At 41.2% G+C, this 19936-nt stretch overlaps 2 protein-coding genes across 4 annotated transcripts in view; both read left to right on the top strand.

Annotated features, from left to right (window-relative positions):
* The window catches only part of LOC119488342 (interferon-induced protein with tetratricopeptide repeats 1-like), a 32703-nt gene that overhangs the window by 7459 nt on the left and 5308 nt on the right, over positions 1 to 19936 (top strand). The window contains exons 1-2 of one of the 3 annotated variants that reach the window (XM_037769912.1): positions 15865 to 15897; positions 17670 to 18992. In XM_037769912.1, coding sequence (XP_037625840.1) covers positions 15890 to 15897; positions 17670 to 18975 — 1314 coding nt within the window. In that variant the 5' untranslated portion in view covers positions 15865 to 15889 and the 3' untranslated portion in view covers positions 18976 to 18992. Of the gene's footprint in view, positions 1 to 15864; positions 15898 to 17669; positions 19386 to 19936 lie in introns of those variants that run through there. The other 2 variants (XM_037769911.1, XM_037769913.1) reach the window with 2 other exon arrangements.
* On the top strand, positions 8187 to 12501 carry LOC119488343 (interferon-induced protein with tetratricopeptide repeats 1-like). Its single transcript, XM_037769914.1, has 2 exons — positions 8187 to 8375; positions 10952 to 12501. Exons 1-2 carry the CDS (start codon positions 8368 to 8370, stop codon positions 12255 to 12257), a joined length of 1314 nt encoding a protein of 437 aa, XP_037625842.1. The 5' UTR covers positions 8187 to 8367; the 3' UTR covers positions 12258 to 12501.

The raw sequence follows: 19936 nt of genomic DNA on the forward strand, positions 1-19936 counted from the left end.
AGTGTTACAATTAGCAATCAGTTGATGCTTTTCATGGCTGGATTCGACATGCTAAGCGATATTTCCCCCGCTGCTTGGCCAGGGAAAACATTGCTTGTGATGTGGATGAGGTGCTGTGGCCAGACCGAAACAGAAGAGAGGATGCAGCATAGTTTTTTTTTCATTTTTTTTACTGTAACTGTATACAGTAAATTCTTCAGTTGTTTTGTATGTAGACCACTGTATGTGCAACTTTGTGTTGGTTGGGATGTACACTGTGTACATTGTTTTTGTGGGGAAAATAAAATATATGTGTTACCGTGTATTTGTGTGTTCTGAGTATAAAAACAATATTCTAAAATATTTTACAACACACTTATGGATGTACTGTCTGTAGTAAGTGTAACACTGAACAAAAAAAAGGCCTAAGTCATTATGATGAATGGAGAAGAAGTGTTTTCCATTCATCATAGTGTTTTACATTGAGCACATCAGTGTTCAACTGGTTCTTATAAATGTCTATTCATATGATGGTTTGTGTGTGTCATTTGAAAACAAAATACCATTTTGAGAAGAAATAACATTGTTTTGAATGTAAAGTTTCATTTTGCAGGAGAATTGAGGGGTTTTGCCCATTGTGTGTGTGTTTTTTGATTTGTGTGTAGAGTTCTGAGAGTATGAGGCATGCTTTCAGAAAATGTGTGTAAACAATCGAGAAAAACTATAATAAAGGATTATCTTATTTTATCTCATCTTATCTTATCACATGGTTAAGATCATATCTGCCTGTTTCACACTCTTTGACCACCAGGTGGTTTCGTGTGCACATGAAGCCTCGAGAAATGAACCCTTTTCCGAACCTATTTGCTGGAAAGCTTCAAAGCTTCATGAGGCTTCAGCTCGCAATCACTACTAAAGGGAAAATGTAAATGATGTAACTCATATCAAACCCGACGTTCAGGAATTATCAGCCTCTTGTGACTGAATGGAAATGAGGATAAATGATGTAAAAGGTGTTTGTTGCTGACAGACAGACTCTCCTTCTCTCTCTGACTTCAATAGTATCATTAATAAAAGTTAAGGGGGGAAATAACAGATCATGAAAAGAAAAATGTTTATAATAAATGAAGAAAGTTATTTTAAGTCAGTTTGTCAGGTTTCATAAACCTCTCTCAGTGACAGGCTGCTTCACTGACGGTGTGTGAAGGAGAGATACTGCAGGTCCTTCTGCTGCTGTTCAGAGCTGTTTTCACTCCGGTATGAAACTCCAGTGATGTTAATGGTACGTGTCCACAGGGGCGTTTTTTATCGCGAGCGGACGCGACGCTTCCCAACATTGGACGCTTGGTGTGCTGTCCCTAGAAACAAGGCACTCGGCTCCTGATTGGACGAAAGCTTTCTCGCCGTTGGCTGCTGCTCCCAGCTTTCAAACCGGAACCAGTATGGAGGCTCGTTTGGAAACTTTCTTCTCTTATTTCACGAAAATAGTTCACTGAAATGTGTTTCTGAAAACATTTGAGGCGAGAAATAATCCACGCAGTTGCTGAATCTGTCTTTATTTTGGATCGACAACGTTTATTTTAAAAGATTATCGGGAGTTTCGAGAGGCGGCGAGTCGCGTTGGACGCCCGTGATTTGCATAAAGTAGCGGAGCCCCTTAACTTCATGCAAATAAGGAGCGTTGTGACGCTTAGTCTCTCCAATCGCGACGCCACGCTACCATAATACATTGCGCGGTTGGTGCATAGACAATGAATGGAGAGCGTGGAAAGCACGGAGCCTGTGGACACGTACCATAAGAGGTAAAGTTATCAGATCAGTCCGGTCGGCAGCAGCGTCCAATCAGTAACTGATATCCAGTAAGGGGGCGTGTCGGTCGGTAAAAGACTTCCGTGGGTGCATCCCAAAGCTCTTCATTTTCGTTTCCTCGCTCCTCGATCCTCGCTTGAACCAGAAGTTGGATGCAGCGAGGATCAAGGATCGAGGATCGAGGAGGCTGGCCGGAGGAGCGAGGAGCGAGGATACACCAGTGTATCCTCCACCGAAGTCTTTTACCGACCGACACGCCCCCTTACTGGATATCAGTTACTGATTGGACGCTGCTGCCGACCGGACTGATCTGATAACTTTACCTCTCAACATCACTGGAGTTTTATACCGGAGTGAAAATAGATCACAGATTAAACGTTTTATAGTTTAGTTGTCTTCTGATTCATCATCTAGTTATAATCTGTGTTAACTGTAGCTCTGAACAGCAGCAGAAGGACCTGCCGTATCTCTCCTTCACACACCGCCAGTGAAGCAGCCTCTCAATGAGAGAGGTTTACAATACCTGACATATGGACTTGAAATAACTTTCTTCATTTATTAGAATGATTTTTCTTTTCATGATCTGTTATTAGCCCCGTTAACGTTTATTAATGATACTATTAAAGTCAGAGAGAGAAGGAGAGTCTGTCTGTCAGCAACAAACACCTTTTACATCATTTATCCTCATTTCCATTCAGTCACATGAGGCTGATAATTCCTGAACGTCGGGTTTGATATAAGTTACATCATTTACATTTTCCCTTTAGCCTAATAAATAATGTCCAGTGTTCAAAAGACACCCTAGTCATATTCTGGGTTATTAAATAATGAACTCACAATCAGAATATCAATAACTACAGATGCTAATAATGAATAAATAATATAAAGAGCACTTGTCTCTATTAGTATTAGTTCAGTTCAGACATAAACAGCTGTTAAAGCTGACTGACAGCTGATCCAGCTGTGATCAGCTGCTGCTGTCATCAGAAACGGACGTCGCTTCAGGTGACGCTTCAGAGGAAACAACAATCCATTGCTCTTAAAACGGCTTTCCTCGTTTCCTCTCTCCTGGCATAGTTTCCTTGGGTCTTTCCCATTTGTTATTTTATACGGCTTGACTCCTCTCCTCGACTCCTCTCCTCGCATCTTAGTCCCGACCACGGGAGATGCGAGGGGAGGAGGCGAGGAAAAGACTCGAGGACAGAGGAAACGAGGAAATATGTTTTTAGAGACATGAGACGTCGTTTCCTCTGAAGCGTCACGTGAAGCAATGTCCGTTTCTGATGACAACAGCAGCTGATCACATCTGGATCAGCTGTCAGTCGGCTTTAACAGCTGTTTATGTCTGAACTGAACTAATACTAATAAAGAAACAGAGTTATCAGAGCAGCAGTGTTTCCTCTCTGTAGTCTGTTACCTGTTTAACAAACACCTGCACATGAATAACAGCTGCAGTCTGTATTTCTACTGTGGACTGAGTCCTGCTTAGAGGACCAGGAACCATCTCTACTGGCACAATATCTTTATATTATTTATTCATTATTAGCGTCTGTATTTATTGATATTCTGATAGTAGAAGTTATGTATTAGGCTGAATGTTTCAGGGAAAAGTGAAATGGTAACTCATATCAAACCCGACGCTCAGGAATTATCAGCCTCATGTGACTGAATGGAAATGAGGATAAATGATGTAAAAGGTGTAAAAGAGAGACTCTCCTTCTCTCTCTGACTTTAACTGTATCCATAATAAAAGTTAATGGGGGAAATAACAGATGATCAAAAGAAAACTATTTCTAATAAATGAAGAAAGTTATTTTAAATCTGTTCATTGTCAGCTATTATAAACCCCTCTCAGTGTCTGACTCCTTCAGTGACGGTGTGTGAAGCAGAGATCCTGCAGGTCCTTCTGCTGCTGGAACACTTCACCATCAACATGCTCCGTTTGTTGTTCACACCTACAGTTAACACAGATTATAACTAGATGGTGAATCATAAGACAACTAAATTATAAAACATTTAATCTGTGATCTGTCTTCACTCTGGTATGAAACTCAGAGACGCTGATGTATCAGATCAAACCGATCAGCAGCAGTGTCCAATCAATAACTGATATCCAGTAAGGGGGCGTGTCGGTCAGTAAAAGACTTCCGTGGAGGAGACACTGGAGGATACACTGGTGTATCCTCGCTCATGGCTCCTCCAGCAAGCCTCCTCGCTCCTCGATCCTCGCTCCTCGATGCGCATTTTATGAATTGGGACGTCCTTCAAGATGGAGGACTCCGGGTCACAGCCGGAGGATTGAGGAGCGAGGAGACGAGGAGGCGAAAAATGAAGAAATGAGAAGCACCTAATGCGTCTCTCCATGCTTCCCTGGTGGGAGGGACTAAGACGCAAGGAAAAGACGCAAGTGAGGGAAACGGGGATGCAATTAAGAGCTTTGGCATGTACCCCGTGAAGGATACACTGGTGTATCCTCACTCATCGCTCCTCTGGCAAGCCTCCTCGATCCTCGATCCTCGCTCCTCGGTGCACAAATAAGAGCTTTGGGACCGTCTTCAAGATGGCGCACCGGAACAACTTCCGGTTCAAGCGAGGAGCGAGGAGCGAGGAAATGAAAATTAAGAGCTTTGGGTTGCGGCCTCAGTGTTAACGGTCCTTCTTCCTCCTTCAGGCTCTGACGGAGCTCTGTAATCATCTCACCTTGAATTCAAACAGGCCCCAAAAATATACTGCCTACTACCACTTTAATAGCATGTTACTTTAACCTACTGGTGATGTGTTTTAATATTTGTTATTTTTACTCTCCATCAGTGCTGCTCAGAGTCAAACCACACTGGAGTCCAAACTGGAGGCCCTGTAGTGCCACTTCACCTGGGATCTGGACCCCAGCAGGACCAAACTTTTCCATCTCAGGGACCAGCTGGAGGACATCGGCACAGAGGAGGGAAACAGCTGGCTGGGTCACTCTGGGTAATCACTGTGTTTATTATATTCCTGTTGTGATGATTGTTTATTTTCCATAGCACTGTATTTTAAGTTTATATAAGAACTACACTATATGTAATTTGAATGTCTGTAAGCTTTGGAGTAGTGAAATATAAAACTCTCTGATAAAGTTATAGATAATTTGATGTAACTTGAATATTATTGCCAGTACGTATAAAGTATGTCAAGCTGTGTCTCAGTTGTACACAATAGCCTATCAAAGGGACTATTTGTAACTTTCAGAGATGCTTGTTAACAGCGACAGCTGTGGCCGTTAAGTCAACGAAAGTCAGCGTCGGGCTCGCGCTTGCTCGCTCTAAATATACCTGAACGAGCATTGCTCAACACAGTGAGGCGACACACGTCAGCTAAAACCACAATGTCACTCTATATTTCACCTGCTTGGCAGTAATGTTAGCTGACCAGACGAAGGTCTCTCCATGAATCAATGTTGATCCTAGTGTTGGCTTTTCCTGAAGCAGGAAGAGAAACGTTATCGCCTCCCGACCGCAGCCGGAGGAAACGGGAGATACCGGCACCCGGTCGGCGACGATAACGTAACTCGTTGCGGAGCCCCGTCACTTCACAAGACACGGAAAACCTCTGTTGGTCTGGAGGAGCTGCAGCAGTTATTTCTGCACAAACGTCTACTGTACATTCACTAGATATTCTCAGAGCTAAACTAACTCTTCTGCAGTGTGTAGTGAGCGCGCATGCATGTGAGGTGGAGCGAGAACACGCGTGTTGTGTGAGTGAAGACAAGCAGGCAGAGGAGCGGTCTGAACAGTGTAGCTACACGCGAGCGCGCACGGGATCCCGACCCGGTAGATTTATAAACAGTCCCTTTAATACTAATAAATATACATTATGTACACTAAGAAATCTTTAAGTTGTTTTGTTTTGGTGGTTATTATACAAGAAATTCATGTAGGCTTCACTATCTTGCAGTACTGTACTACACAGGGCGCTGATAGACGTTAATCAAAATACAACTTTTAACTTGTAAATCAACATGGATGAGCATCGCACACATGCAGTTGTATAATTCCAAGGTAACATGTGAACAGGTGACAAATGATCAAATACGAGCCTTTGTGTCAAAGTGTTTCCCTGTCAGTGTGAAGTGGTATTTAACAAGGGAAGAGTAAACTATATTGGACAAATACGAAGAAGTTAAACACATAATCCAGGCTAAAATTAACACAGTTGAAGCTGCCAAATGCAGGATGGACAGCTGGCAAAAGAAAAAACTCCCAATGTGTGAATGCATAAATTAACAGACTTATTAATTTAACGGAACACTCAAAAGTCAGATATACTCGTCTAGATATAAATAGAGTTTAGTTGTATAATGGTTGACTGGATTACACCTAATCATACCCAGTACTAACAACATGGCGTGTATGACTAATTCAATCTTCTTTCAGCTGTGTCCTCCATCTCAACCGGTGTGAAACGGACTCAAGAGGAAGTTAAAAAATAAGAATGAAAATATAATTAAAGGCGGTAAACACCCACAGCATAAATCCAGCTGTCCTTCCTGCATCTGTCAATTTAAACTGTGTTGTTTTTAGTCTGGATTATGCCAAATCCTGCTTCGTAGTACAGAGGCCTGTAGGCCTGTATTACGAAGCAGGATTTGTGGTTAGCGAGGTAATTTCAGGGTTTAACCCTTCAGGGTTTTCAGTCCTACATAGGTGGATCATTTCTTACCGGGGTAGATCACCATGGTAACTGATGCTGAACACCTAACCTGCTCCAGAGAGAGGTTATGTTCCAGATAAGAGATCAACTCGTATGAAATCACCTCCTACTGACCAATCAGAGCTCAGTGCGGTGATTGTATGATAATATTACACACATATGAAGAAGTTACAGTCATAATCCAGACTAAAACAACACAGTTTAAACTGACAACTGAGAAGCTCTTTATATTTGGACGACTATATTCGACTTTTGAGTGTTCCGTTAAATTAATAAGTCTGTTAATTTACGCATTCACACATCGGGAGTTTTTTCTTTTTCCAGCTGTTCTTCCTGCATTTGGCAGCTTCAACTGTGTTACTTTTAGTCTAGATTAAGTGTTTAACTTCTTCGTATTTGTTTAATATAGTTTCTTCCTTTGTTAAATGTGCCGCTCTGTCTGTCAGTAGTCTTGTCCATGTTTGTGATTGGTCAGATGCTGCAAACACCGCCTCGTTCATGTGAACGCGCTCATATCCAGACTGAGAAACCCTGGGTTGACTTACCGAGTTGATAACCAGCTTAGTAGTACAGTTTAGCGAGATCTCGTTTGTTAGGTTAAGTGAAGCCAGATAACGAGAAGATACCCTGGGTATGTTGAACTCGCTTTGTAGTACAGGCCTCAGGTGTCTCTCCGTCTCCAAACACTGTCACAGCTCTTCATATAACCTATGGACACTGCAGACGGCCGCTGCTCAAAGTGTACATATACATATACTCTATAAATGTGTTTAAGATGATGCACATGACATTATAATATTTATATTTGATGAGAAAGTGCAGCCATAAAAATGAGGTTTCTTGGGTTTGATATTTCACTCAGTGTGGCATCTATAGGTTATTATATCTTCAATAATAAAAAAAACTGTGTCTAACCATAAATCAACTTCAGAGCAAGTATTATGACATTTTATGAGTCATGGTTTAGTTTCTTCATATGCGGAATACACTTCCATGGACTTCTAACCCCCAAAAGGCACAACTAGACCACACTGTCAACCATCATACCAAATTTGAAGTTCCTAAGTTTAATAGTTTCTGAGTTCTGCTAAAACCATAAATCAACTTAAGAGCAAATATTATGACAACATTTTATGAGTCTTGGTTTAGTTTCTTCATATGTGGCTGTAGGTTTCCATTCCTAGAAAACGAAAGTCAAGGTGAAGACAGAACACAACGTGGGAGGTTAACCAGATAACAAAACTGAAATCACTTGTTGGCCAAAGTTGTGCGTCCTGGATATCCATGGGGGTGGGTGGGGGCAATTGGAATAAGATTATAAAGTGTAGTAGCCCATGTGACCTTTAGGATTTATGTATATTGTAATTACTGTAAAATATTTTCATTTCTGTTTAATTAGGCTACTATTTTTTTATTTACTTGCATAATAATTTGATGGTATTGCCTACTGCCTATTTGCTGCAGAGACTGACCATTTTATTTATATGTTTGTTATGAAAACCTCAATGAAAATAGATAATACATAAAAATGTGTTCTTCAAGAAGAAACAAACTGTTTCTAACTTTCAATGTCAGAAAAAACATAATCACAAAATCTGATGGGTCATGTTTTAGTTTATTCAGATATGGCTGTAGGTTTCCATTCCTGGAAAACGACAGGTCAAGGTGCATTAAGACTGATCACAAGACTTTACACGCAAATGCCCCTCCTCTTCGCTTCACTTCGACTTCAGTGAGAGCATTTAAAGCTGCGTCCTCAACAACATCACATCATTTACAACAAAGCAGAAGTTGGACATCACTGACTTTATACCAGCGAACCCAAATCCAGCATCAAGAGCAAAAACCAGCCCAATATTTAGAGAACTACTGAGTCGAGGAAACAGCTGAATGATGAGGTGAGTAGCTGCTTCTGCATTTCATATCATTGTTGGAGTAAATAATGTAGGCTTCTTACTTTTCTCTCTTGTTTCTTGTTCTTTTCCTTTCTTCATTCTTCTCTTTGAGCTAGGGCCACATGAATTTTAAAAATTGTATTTTCTTTCTTATTCTTAACAATTATTATAAATCAATTGTTTTCTGAAAGTTTCATCCCACCTCCAGGAATATAATTCTGGTGGAGAAATGCTAAATGTTGTTGTTATTACTATCCTATTATCTTTGAAACCATTTCATCCTTCCTGTCTTCCTTCCTTTCCTCTGTCTCACACCATTTCTGTCATTTTCTTCCTTCCTACCTTCCTTACTTGCCTCCTCCTTCCTTATCTCTTTCAGCCATCTTTTTCTTATCTCTTGCCTTATTCCCTTCTGTATTTTCTTCCTCCCCTCCTTCATTTTCTCCTCCTGCCTCACTCTGTTTCTTCCTTTATTTATTTATTCATTGCATACCTCATTCCCCTTTGTGTTGTCTTTCATCCTTTGTTCCTTCTTGTCCTCCATGTTTTCATCCTCTCTGTTACTTCTTCTCTTAACCATTCCTTCCCTCATTTCCTTACCCATTTCCTTCCTTTCCATCCACTAATTTTCCTTCCTTTGTCCTCTGTTCCCATTTCAAGTTTTACTTCTATACCTACTTTCCTTTTCCTTATTATCTTTAAGCCAACTTTTTCTTTCCAGCCGTCTGTTGGTCCATATTCTTTTCCTTCCTATCCTCTCTTCTTTCATGACTCCTTCCTTATTTCCTTCCTATCCTCTAATACTCTTTAATCCATTTCCACCCCCCTCCATTCCTTCCTTCCTTTCTTCCTTATTTCCTTGCTGTCTATCAAATCAAATCACGTTTATTTGTCACATATAAAACCATACACAGTACAACGTGTAGTGAAATTATTTTGTGTTCCAGCTCCAGAAGGCAACTAACAAATAGAAAAGAAAATCTTTCCCTCATTATTTCCTTCCTGTCCATTCAATGCTCCTAACTCCATTTCTATGTTCCTCCCTTCCTCCACATGAGATGAACAGTGGTTATCCAAACATAGCACACGTACATTAAAGCTGAAGTAGGAGAGATTGGAGCAAATATGATTAAAAAAATATATTTTTATAAAACGTGACTATATTGTGACAGTAGTGCATGAGACAGGTAACCTGAAAAAAATCATGTGCCTCTGGTGTCTTCCGGTGCTCCTAACGGCATCTGCAAGATTTCACAGTCCGGAGGAAAACAAGCAGTAAGATCTGATCTGAGATCTGATATCCAGCTGCTGTCTATGAGAGCCGGCTGTCAATCACTCGCGAACTCTGACCAAACGGTCAAACTGCAGCGCTGATCAAATATGAATCAATATTATGTTACGTTAATGCCTATTTCTCGCCTCAGATGTTTTCAGAATCATCTTGTAGTGCACGGTTTAGCTGTAAAATGAGAAAGTTTGTAACGCCGTCGCCATTGTGAAATCTGGTGAAGGAACGCCAAGCTCCGGTCACATGACCAGAGCGCATCCAATAGGAACGCTCACTCTCTGAAATGACATGTGATTGGTCAAAGTCTCCCTTCACTGGCTAGATTTTCTAAAGCCTGAAAACAGAGTTATGAGGAGGTGCAGAAGTCTAGTTATCTATCAGAATACATTAATTACAATATGCTGAAAGGTTATTATGGAATTTTTGCCCAATTATGCCAAAAATATACTGCCTACTGCCACTTTAAGAGCATATTGCTTTAAAGGGACTGTTTGTAAGAATCAGAAATGCTTGTTAACAGTGACACCTGTGGCCGTTAAGTCAGCGGAAGTCAGCGTCGGGCTCGCACTTGCTCGCTCTAAATAGACATGAACGAGCATCGCTCAAAACAGTGAGGCGACACACGTCAGCTAAAAACCACAATATCACTCTATATTTCACTTGCTTGGCAGTAATGTTAGCTGATCAGACGAAGGTCTCTCATGAATCAATGCTGATCCTAGTGTTGGCTTTTCCTGCTTCAGCCTCCCGACTGCGGCCGGAGGGAGACACCGGCACCCGGTCGGAGACGATAAAGTTTCTCGCTACAGAGCCCTGTCACTTCACAAGACATGGGAAACCTCTGTTGGTCTGGAGGAGCTGCAGCAGTTATTTCTGCACAAACGTCCCCAGTGCATTCACTAGATATTCTCAGAGCTAAACTAACTCTTCTGCAGTGTTTAGTGTGAGTGCATGAACGTCTAGAAGTGGAGCAAGCTGAGTGAAGGAAGGCAGGCAGAGGAGCAGAGGAGCAGAGGAGCAGAGACTCCGGCCCTGGAAACCAAAGCTATGGTCTCCCCGCGTCCTCCGACCACGGCCAACACTGTTTTGCAAGACGGGCTTCACTACATATAACTTTGCGGTTTTGGTGCTTCCGTGTAGTTTGTGTTGGAGTCTTGTCTGAACAGCGTAGCCACAGACGAGCGCGCATGGGACACTGACCTGGGTGATTTATACGTGTAAAAAGTTACAAACAGTCCTTTTAACCTACTGGTGATGTGTTTTAATATTTGTTATTTTTACTCTCCATCAGTGCTGCTCAGAGTCAAACAACACTGGAGTCCAAACTGGAGGCCCTGCAGTGCCACTTCACCTGGGATCTGGACCACAGCAGGTACAAACTTTTCCATCTCAGTTACCAGCTGGAGGACATCGGCACAGAGGAGGGAAACAGCTGGCTGGGTCACATTTACAACCTGCGGGGGTTCGTTCAATACAAGCTGAAGTTGACTGAAGACGCCCAGAGTTTGTTCAACAAGGCTGCAGAGGCCTTCCGCCAGATGAGAAGTGCAGATGAGGGTCCCTGGTTAGTGGTGAACTACGGGAACCTGGCTTGGCTGAACCACCACCTGGGAGACCAAGCAGAGAGTCAGGCTTACCTGACAAAGATCGACGCCCTGATGAATAAATACCCATCTCCATCCCAGGACGAGCTCCATCCAGAGATCTACGCTGAGAAAGCCTGGACCCTGATGAAGTACAGCAGAGACAGAAATCTGGCTGCAGATTACTTCCAGAGAGCCATCAAGATGCAGCCGGATATGGTGGAGTGGAACACCAGCCACGTCTTAGGGTTAACGAGAGCTTTTAAACACAGCGACATGGGGCTGGAGGCTGACATGTTGGAGAAAGTGAGAATCGCCAAGGAACAGGATCCAGAGAACTTGTACCTCGCTGCTTACTACCTTGAGCAATGTGCTAAGAAAGGAGAGAGAATTGAAGATGAAGCACGAGAGTTAGCCAGAAAGGTTTTGAGAAATCCCGTCAGCAGCTACAATGGTATGAAACCATTAATGATGGTTTACAGAAACTATGTTTCTATTGATGAGGCCATTGAATTGGCAGAGGAGGCTCTGGAAAACCATCCAGATGAGCGTTATCTGAAGAGATGTGCTGCACTCTGTTACAAATGGAAGATCATTTTTAACAGGGACAGTCGCCCAAAGCAAAGCATGATAGACAGAGCAATCAGTCTCCATGAGGAGGTGATTTCTCTTTACCCTCATTCTTCACTTATGAAGGAAATGGATCTCGCATATATATACGCAAAATTCAATCAAAGCCAGACTAAAGCTGAGCAGATGTATCAGCAACTGCTAGAAAGGGATCTGGATCCTCAAGAGAAGCAGGTCCTTTACAACTACTACGCTAAATATTTATACTTCGATCGAAAGGAGGAACAAAGTTCAATACGATATCACATGAAGGCGGCAGCGATACCGCAACAATCCTTCTGTCATGAGAGCAGCATCACAACTCTGAAGAATATTACAGCCAAAGGCGGGGGCCGAATGTGTAGAGAAATAGAGGAGTTTCTGGAAAACCTGCAAGAGCCATAGTGTTTTGAACATCACTGGTTCTAAATCCAGAACAAAATGTAGGTATTGCATTACCTAAAATAATCTGTACGTACTTATTGATTGAGCTGTATCCTTTAAAGGCAGGTTTCAACAAGTGTCTGCACGTTTTTAGACTTAAGTACATTTAATGTAAGACAAAAGCTTTTTTTTTAAACTATCTAAAAATCTACTTATTTGCTCTGAAAAACTGTCAGCAGTAGTACACTCAATTTGTACTAAACAGGCTGAATCATTCAATAACTCTAGTCCTTTAAACAACATCTAATGTGGACATGTTCAAATGTTATTACTATAGTTCAGTATCACATGATTTATTAAAATAGATTTTGATCAGTGTTGTTTTTCATAACTTACATGTAATCACTGTGTTTATTATATTCCTGTTGTGTTGATTGTTTTTCTTTCCATAGAACTGTATTTTAAGTTTATATAAGAACTACACTATATGTAATTTGAATGTCTGTAAGCTTTGGAGTAGTGAAATATAAAACTCTCTGATAATATTATCGATAATTTGATGTAACCTGAATGTTATTGCCAGATGCAACTGATTGTATGTATAAAGTATGTCAAGCTGTGTCTCAGTTGTACACAATAGCCTATTAATACAAATAAATATACATTATGTACCCTAAGAAATCTTAAAGTTGTTTTGTTTTGGTGGTTATTATACAAGAAATTCATTAAGGCTTCACTATCTTGCAGTACTGTACTACACAGGGCGCTGATGGACGTTAATCAAACTACAACTTTCAACTTGTAAGTCAACATGGATGAACATCACACACATGCAGTTGCATAACTCCAAGGTGACATGTGAAAAGGTGACAAATGATCAAATACGAGCCTTTGTGTCAAAGTGTTTCCCTGTCAGTGTGAAGTGGTATTTAACAAGGGAAGAGTAAACTATATTAGACAAATACGAAGAAGTTAAACACATAATCCAGGCTAAAATTAACACAGTTCAATCTGCCAAATGCAGGAAAAACAGCTGCGTAGAAGAAAAAAATGCAGACGTGTGAATGCGTGAATTAACAGAGTTATTAATTTAACGGAACACTCAAAAGTAAGATATACTCGTCTAGATATAAATAGAGTTTAGTTGTATAATGGATGACTGGATTACACCTAATCATACCCAGTACTAACAACATGGCGTCTATGACTAATTCAACCTTCTTTCAGATGTTTCCTCCCTCTCCGGCGGTGTGAAACGGACTCAAGAGGAAGTTACAAAATAAGAATGAAAATATAATTAAAGGCGGTAAACACCCTCAGCATAAATCCAGCTGTCCTTCCTGCATCTGTCAGTTTAAACTGTGTTGTTTTTAGTCTGGATTATGCCAAATCCTGCGTCGTAGTACAGAGGCCTGTAGGCCTAAAGCCTGTACTACGAAGCAGGATTTGTGGTTATCGAGGTAACTTCAGGGTTTAACCCTTCAGGGTTTTCAGTCCTACGAAGGTGGATCAATTCTTACCGGGTTAGATCACCATGGTAACTGATGCTGAACACCTAACCTGCTCCAGAGAGAGGTTATGTTCCAGATAAGAGATCAACTCGTATAAAAGCACCTCCTACTGACCAATCAGAGCTCAGTGCGGTGATTGTATGATAATATAACACACATATGAAGAAGTGTAAATCATAATCCAGACTAAAAACAACACAGTTTAAACTGACAGATGCAGGAAGGACAGCTGGCTGTATGCTGTGGGTGTTTACCGCTTTGAATTATATTTTCATACCTATTTTTTAACTTCCTCTTGAGTCCGTTTCACACCGTCGGAGACGGGGACACAGCTGAAACAAGGGTCAAAAAGTCATACACACCTCACTGTTAGTACTGGGCTTGATTAGGTGTAATCTAGTAATCCATTACACAATGTAAAGCTGTTTATTTAGACTATTTAGACGACTATATCTGACTTTTGAGTGTTCCGTTAAATTAATAAATCTGTTAATTTACGCATTCATGCATCAGGAGTTTTTTCTTTTACCAGCTGGTCTTCCTGCATTTGGCAGATTCAACTGTGTTACTTTAAATCTGGATTAAGTGTTTAACTTCTTCGTATTTGTCTAATATAGTTTGCTCTTTCTTTGTAAAATGTGCCGCTCTGTCTGTCTGCTGACAGTAGACTTGTCCATGTCTGTGATTGGCCAGATGCTGCAAAAACCTCCCTGTTCATGTGAATGTGCTCATAACCAGATGGAGAAACTCTGGGTTGGTCTAACGAGTTGATAACCACCTTCGTAGGACCGCTTAGCGGGATTTCGTTTGTTAGGGTTAGGAAAGGCAGATAACGAGAAGATACCCTGGGTATATTGAACTCGCTTCGTAGTACAGGCCTCTGGTGTGAACAGGGCCTAACGTGGTGGTCACACATCCAACGTCAGGAGCGCGTGGCGGCTGCGTGGCGTGTTGTTTTTTATTAGGCTACTATTTTTTTATTTACTTGCATAATAATTTGATGGTATTGTCTACTGCCTATCTGCTGCAGAGACCGACCATTTTATTAATATGTTTGTTATGAAAATCTCAATAAAAATAGATAATACATAAAAATGGGTTCTTCAAGAAGAAACAAACTGTTTCTAACTTTCAATTTCAGAGAAAAAATAATCACAAAATTTGATGAGTCATTTTTTAGTTTATTCAGATATGGCTGTAGGTTTACATTCCTGGAAAGCGAGAGGTCAAGGTGCATTAAGACTGAACAAAAGACTTTACATGCAAATGCCCCGCCTCTTCGCTTTGCTTCGACTTCAGTGAGAGCATTTAAAGCTGCGTCCTCAACAACATCACATCATTTACAACAAAGCAGAAGTTGGACATCACTGACTTTATACCAGCGAACCCAAATCCAGCATCAAGAGCAAAAACCAGCCCAATATTTAGAGAACTACTGAAGGAACCGGCCCTCTACCTCCAAGAGGTCAAGGCACAGTTACGTGTTGGTTAATCTTGTGTGACAAAGAGATTTTCCAAACAGATGGGTTAAAGCATAATGATTCAATTTATTCCGAACAATCAATGTTGCATAAGTAAAATAAAAGAGTCTACAGATATCTGGATCCAATCAACGTGTCCCTGACAACATACAATGCATGGGTCAGTTCGCGAAGTCTGAACCCCAAGCTATCCCTGATCCAGCGTTTTTATGGTTTACACAATATCAATAGTCAGGAGCTTATGGCACGTGATGATTTTGCTACATATCTTCTTTCTTGTTCTTCCTTCTGACTCCATCCTCCCTTGACCTTGTGAAAAGAACAGAACATGCAGTCCCGTGTGCCTCCTCCCTGTCCTCGCCCTTGAGTAGTTCAAAGCCTCTCCAAATGTCACCGAATCACCTCCTCAATTCCCGCATGGCACGCCACGGGGCGGAACAAAACAGTGCAACAACAACTGAACAGCCCCAAGTCCCCCACTCCTTCACCCCGAGACACGCCCCCACAAGCTAACGTTGGGAGACAACCACCGTGCACCCACAGAAACAGCAGAACAGTTCCAAGCCTCCCCACTTGGTTACCACAAGCAGGTCCCCTCCATGTCATTGCAAGCACTCCATGCACAACAAATCCAACACTACTGAGTCGAGGAAACAGCTGAATGATGAGGTGAGTAGCTGCTTCTGCATTTCATATCATTGTTGGAGTAAATAATGTAGGCTTCTTACTTTTCTCTCTTGTTTCTTGTTCTTTTCCTTTCTTCATTCTTCCCTTTCAGCTAGGGCCACATGAATTTAAAAAATTGTATTTTCTTTCTTATTCTTAACAATTATTATAAATCAATTGTTTTCTGAAAGTTTCATCCCACCTCCAGTATTATAATTCTGGTGGAGAAATGCTAAATGTTGTTATTATTATCCTATTATCTTTAAACCATTACATCCTTCCTGTCTTCTTTGCTTTCCTCTGTGTCTCACACCATTTCTGTCATTTTCTTCCTTCCTATTACTTGCCTCCTCCTTCCTTATCTCTTTCAGCCATCTTTTTCTTATCTCTTGCCTTATTCCCTTCTGTCTTTTCTTCCTCCCCTCCTTCTTTTTCTCCTCCTGCCTCACTCTGTTTCTTCCTTTATTTATTTATTCACTGCATACCTCATTCCCCTTTGTGTTTTCTTTCATCCTTTGTTCCTTCATGTCCTCCATGTTTTTATCCTCTCTCTGTTACTTCTTCTCTTAACCATTCCTTCCCTCATTTCCTTACCCATTTCCTTCCTTTCCATCCACTAATTTTCCTTCCTTTGTCCTTGTCCTTTGTACTTTGCTTTTCCTTATTATCTTTAAGCCTACTTTTTCTTTCCAGCCGTCTGTTGGTCCATATTCTTTTCCTTCCTATCCTCTCTTCTTTCATGACTCCTTCCTTATTTCCTTACTATCCTCTAATACTCTTTAATCCATTTCCACCCCCCTCCATTCCTTCCTTCCTTTCTTCCTTATTTCCTTGCTGTCTATCAAATCAAATCACGTTTATTTGTCACATACTGTATACAACCATACACAGTACAACGTGTAGTGAAATTATTTTGTGTTCGTTCCAGAAGGCAACTAACAAATAGAAAAGAAAATCTTTCCCTCCTTATTTCCTTCCTGTCCATTCAATGCTCCTAACTCCATTTCTATGTTCCTCCCTTCCTCCACATGAGATGAACAGTGGTTATCCAAACATAGCACACGTACATTAAAGCTGAAGTAGGAGAGATTAGAGTAAATATGATTAAAAAAAGTTATTTTTATAAAACGTGACTATATCGTGACAGTAGTGCATGAGACAGGTAACCTGAAAAAAATCAGGTGCCTCTGTGTCCTCCGGTGCTCCTAACGGCATCTGCAAGATTTTACAGATCGGAGGAAAACAAGCAGTAAGAGCTGATCTGAGGTCTGATATCCATCTGCTGTCTGTGAGAGCCAGCTGTCAATCACTCGCGAACTCCGACCAAACGGTCAAACTAGGCAGCGCTGATCAAATATGAATCAATAATATGTTACGTTAATGCCTATTTCATTCATCTTGTAGTGTATGGTTTAGCTGTAAAATGAGAACGTTTGTGACGCCGCTGCCATTGTGAAATCTGGTGAAGGAACGCCAAGTTCCGGTCACATGACCAGAGCGCATCCAATAGGAACGCTCTCTCTCTGAAATGACCTGTGATTCGTCAAAGTCTCCTGTCACGGGCTAGATGTTCTAAAGCCTGAAAACAGAGCCATGAGGAGGTGCAGAAGTCTAGTTATCTCTCAGAACACTTGAATTACAATATGCTGAAAGGTTATTATGGAATTTTTGCCCAATGATGCCAAAACATATACTGCCTACTGCCACTTTAAGAGCATGTTACTTTAACCTACTGGTAATGTGTTTTAATATTTGTTATTTTTACTCTCCATCAGTGCTGCTCAGAGTCAAACAACACTGGTGTCCAAACTGGAGGCCCTGCAGTGCCACTTCACCTGGGATCTGGACCCCAGCAGGAACAAACTTTTCCGTTTCCGTGACCAGCTGGAGGACATCGGCACAGAGGAGGGAAACAGCTGGCTGGGACACATTTACAACCTGCGGGGGTTCATTCAATACAAGCTGGGGTTGACTGAAGACGCCCAGAGTTTGTTCAACAAGGCTGCAGAGGCCTTCCGCCAGATGAGAAGTGCAGATGAGGGTCCCTGGTTAGTGGTGAACTACGGGAACCTGGCTTGGCTGAACCACCACCTGGGAGACCAAGCAGAGAGTCAGGCTTACCTGACAAAGATTGACGCCCTGATGAATAAATACCCATCTCCATCCCAGGACGAGCTCCATCCAGAGATCTACGCTGAAAAAGCCTGGACCCTGATGAAGTACAGCAGAGACAAAAAGCTTGCTGCAGATTACTTCCAGAGAGCCATCAAGATGCAGCCGGACATGGTGGAGTGGAACACCAGCCACGTCTTAGTGTTAGCGAGAGCTTTTAAACACAGCAACACGGGGCTGGAGGCTGACATGTTGGAGAAAGTGAGAATCGCCAAGGAACAGGATCCAGAGAACTTGTACCTCGCTGCTTACTACCTTGAGCAATGTGCTAAGAAAGGAGAGAGAATTGAAGATGAAGCACGAGAGTTAGCCAGAAAGGTTTTGAGAAATCCCGTTAGCAGCTACAATGGTATGAAACCATTAATAAGGGTTTACAGAAACTATGTTTCTATTGATGAGGCCATTGAATTGGCAGACGAGGCTCTGGAAAACCATCCAGATGAGCGTTATCTGAAGAGATGTGCTGCACTCTGCTACAAATGGAAGATCCTTTTTTTCAGGGACAGTCGCCCAAAGCAAAGCATGATAGACAGAGCAATCAGTCTCCATGAGGAGGTGATTTCTCTTTACCCTCATTCTTCACTTGTGAAGGAACTAGACCTCGCAAATATGTACGCAAAATCCAGTCACGGCCAGGCTAAAGCTGAGCAGATGTATCAGGAACTGCTAGAAAGGAATCTGGAACCTCCAGAGAAGCAGCTCCTTTACAACTACTACGCAAAATATTTAATCTTCGAGCGACGGGAGTACCAAAGGTCAATAAAATATCACATGAAGGCAGCAGCGATACCGCAACAATCCTTCTATCGTGGGAACAGCATCAAAGTCCTGGAGAAGATTACAGCCAAAGGCAGGAACCAAATGTGTAGAGAAATAGAGGAGTTTCTGGAAAACCTGCAAGAGCCATAGTGTTTTGAACATCACTGGTTCTAAATCCAGAATAAAATGTTGGTATTGCATTACCTAAAAAAATCTGTACGCACTTATTGATTAAGCTGTATCCTTTAAAGGCAGGTTTCAACAAGTGTCTGTAAGTTTTTAGACTTAAGTATATTTAATGGAAGACAAAAGCTTTTTTAAAAAACTATCTAAAAATCTACTCATTTGCTCTGAAAAACTGTCAGCAGTAGTACACTCAATTTGTACTAAACAGGCCGAATCATTCAATAACTCTAGTCCTTTAAATAACATCCACTGTGGACATGTTCAAATGTTATTACTATAATTCAGTGTCACATGATTTATTCAAATAGATTTTGATCAGTGTTGATTTTCATAACTTACATGTAATCACTGTGTTTATTATATTCCTGTTGTGTTGATTGGGTTTTTTCCATATGACTGTATTTTAAGTTTATATAAGAACTCCACTATATGTAATTTGAATGTCTGTAAGCTTTGGAGTAGTGAAATATAAAACTCTCTGATAATGTTATAGATAATTTGATGTAACTTGAATATTATTGCCAGATGAAACTGATTGTATGTATAAAGTATGTCAAACTGTGTCTCAGTTGTACACAATAGCCTACTAATACTAATAAATATACATTATGTACACTAAGAAATCTTTAAGTTGTTTTGTTTTGGTGGTTATTATACAAGAAATTCATGTAGGCTTCACTATCTTGCAGTACTGTACTACACAGGGCGCTGATGGACGTTAATCAAAATACAGCTTTCAACTTGTAAGTCAACATGGATGAACATCGCACACATGCAGTTGTATAACTCCAAGGTGACATGTGAACAGGTGACAAATGATCAAATACGAGCCTTTGTGTCAAAGTGTTTCCCTGTCAGTGTGAAGTGGTAACCCAACAGTAACCTGGTTACACCAGTAGGTAACAGCAGAGTCATAATGCAGGTG

Source organism: Sebastes umbrosus, chromosome 5, assembly GCF_015220745.1.
Source record: "Sebastes umbrosus isolate fSebUmb1 chromosome 5, fSebUmb1.pri, whole genome shotgun sequence".
NCBI classification, from domain to species: Eukaryota; Metazoa; Chordata; class Actinopteri; order Perciformes; family Sebastidae; genus Sebastes; species Sebastes umbrosus.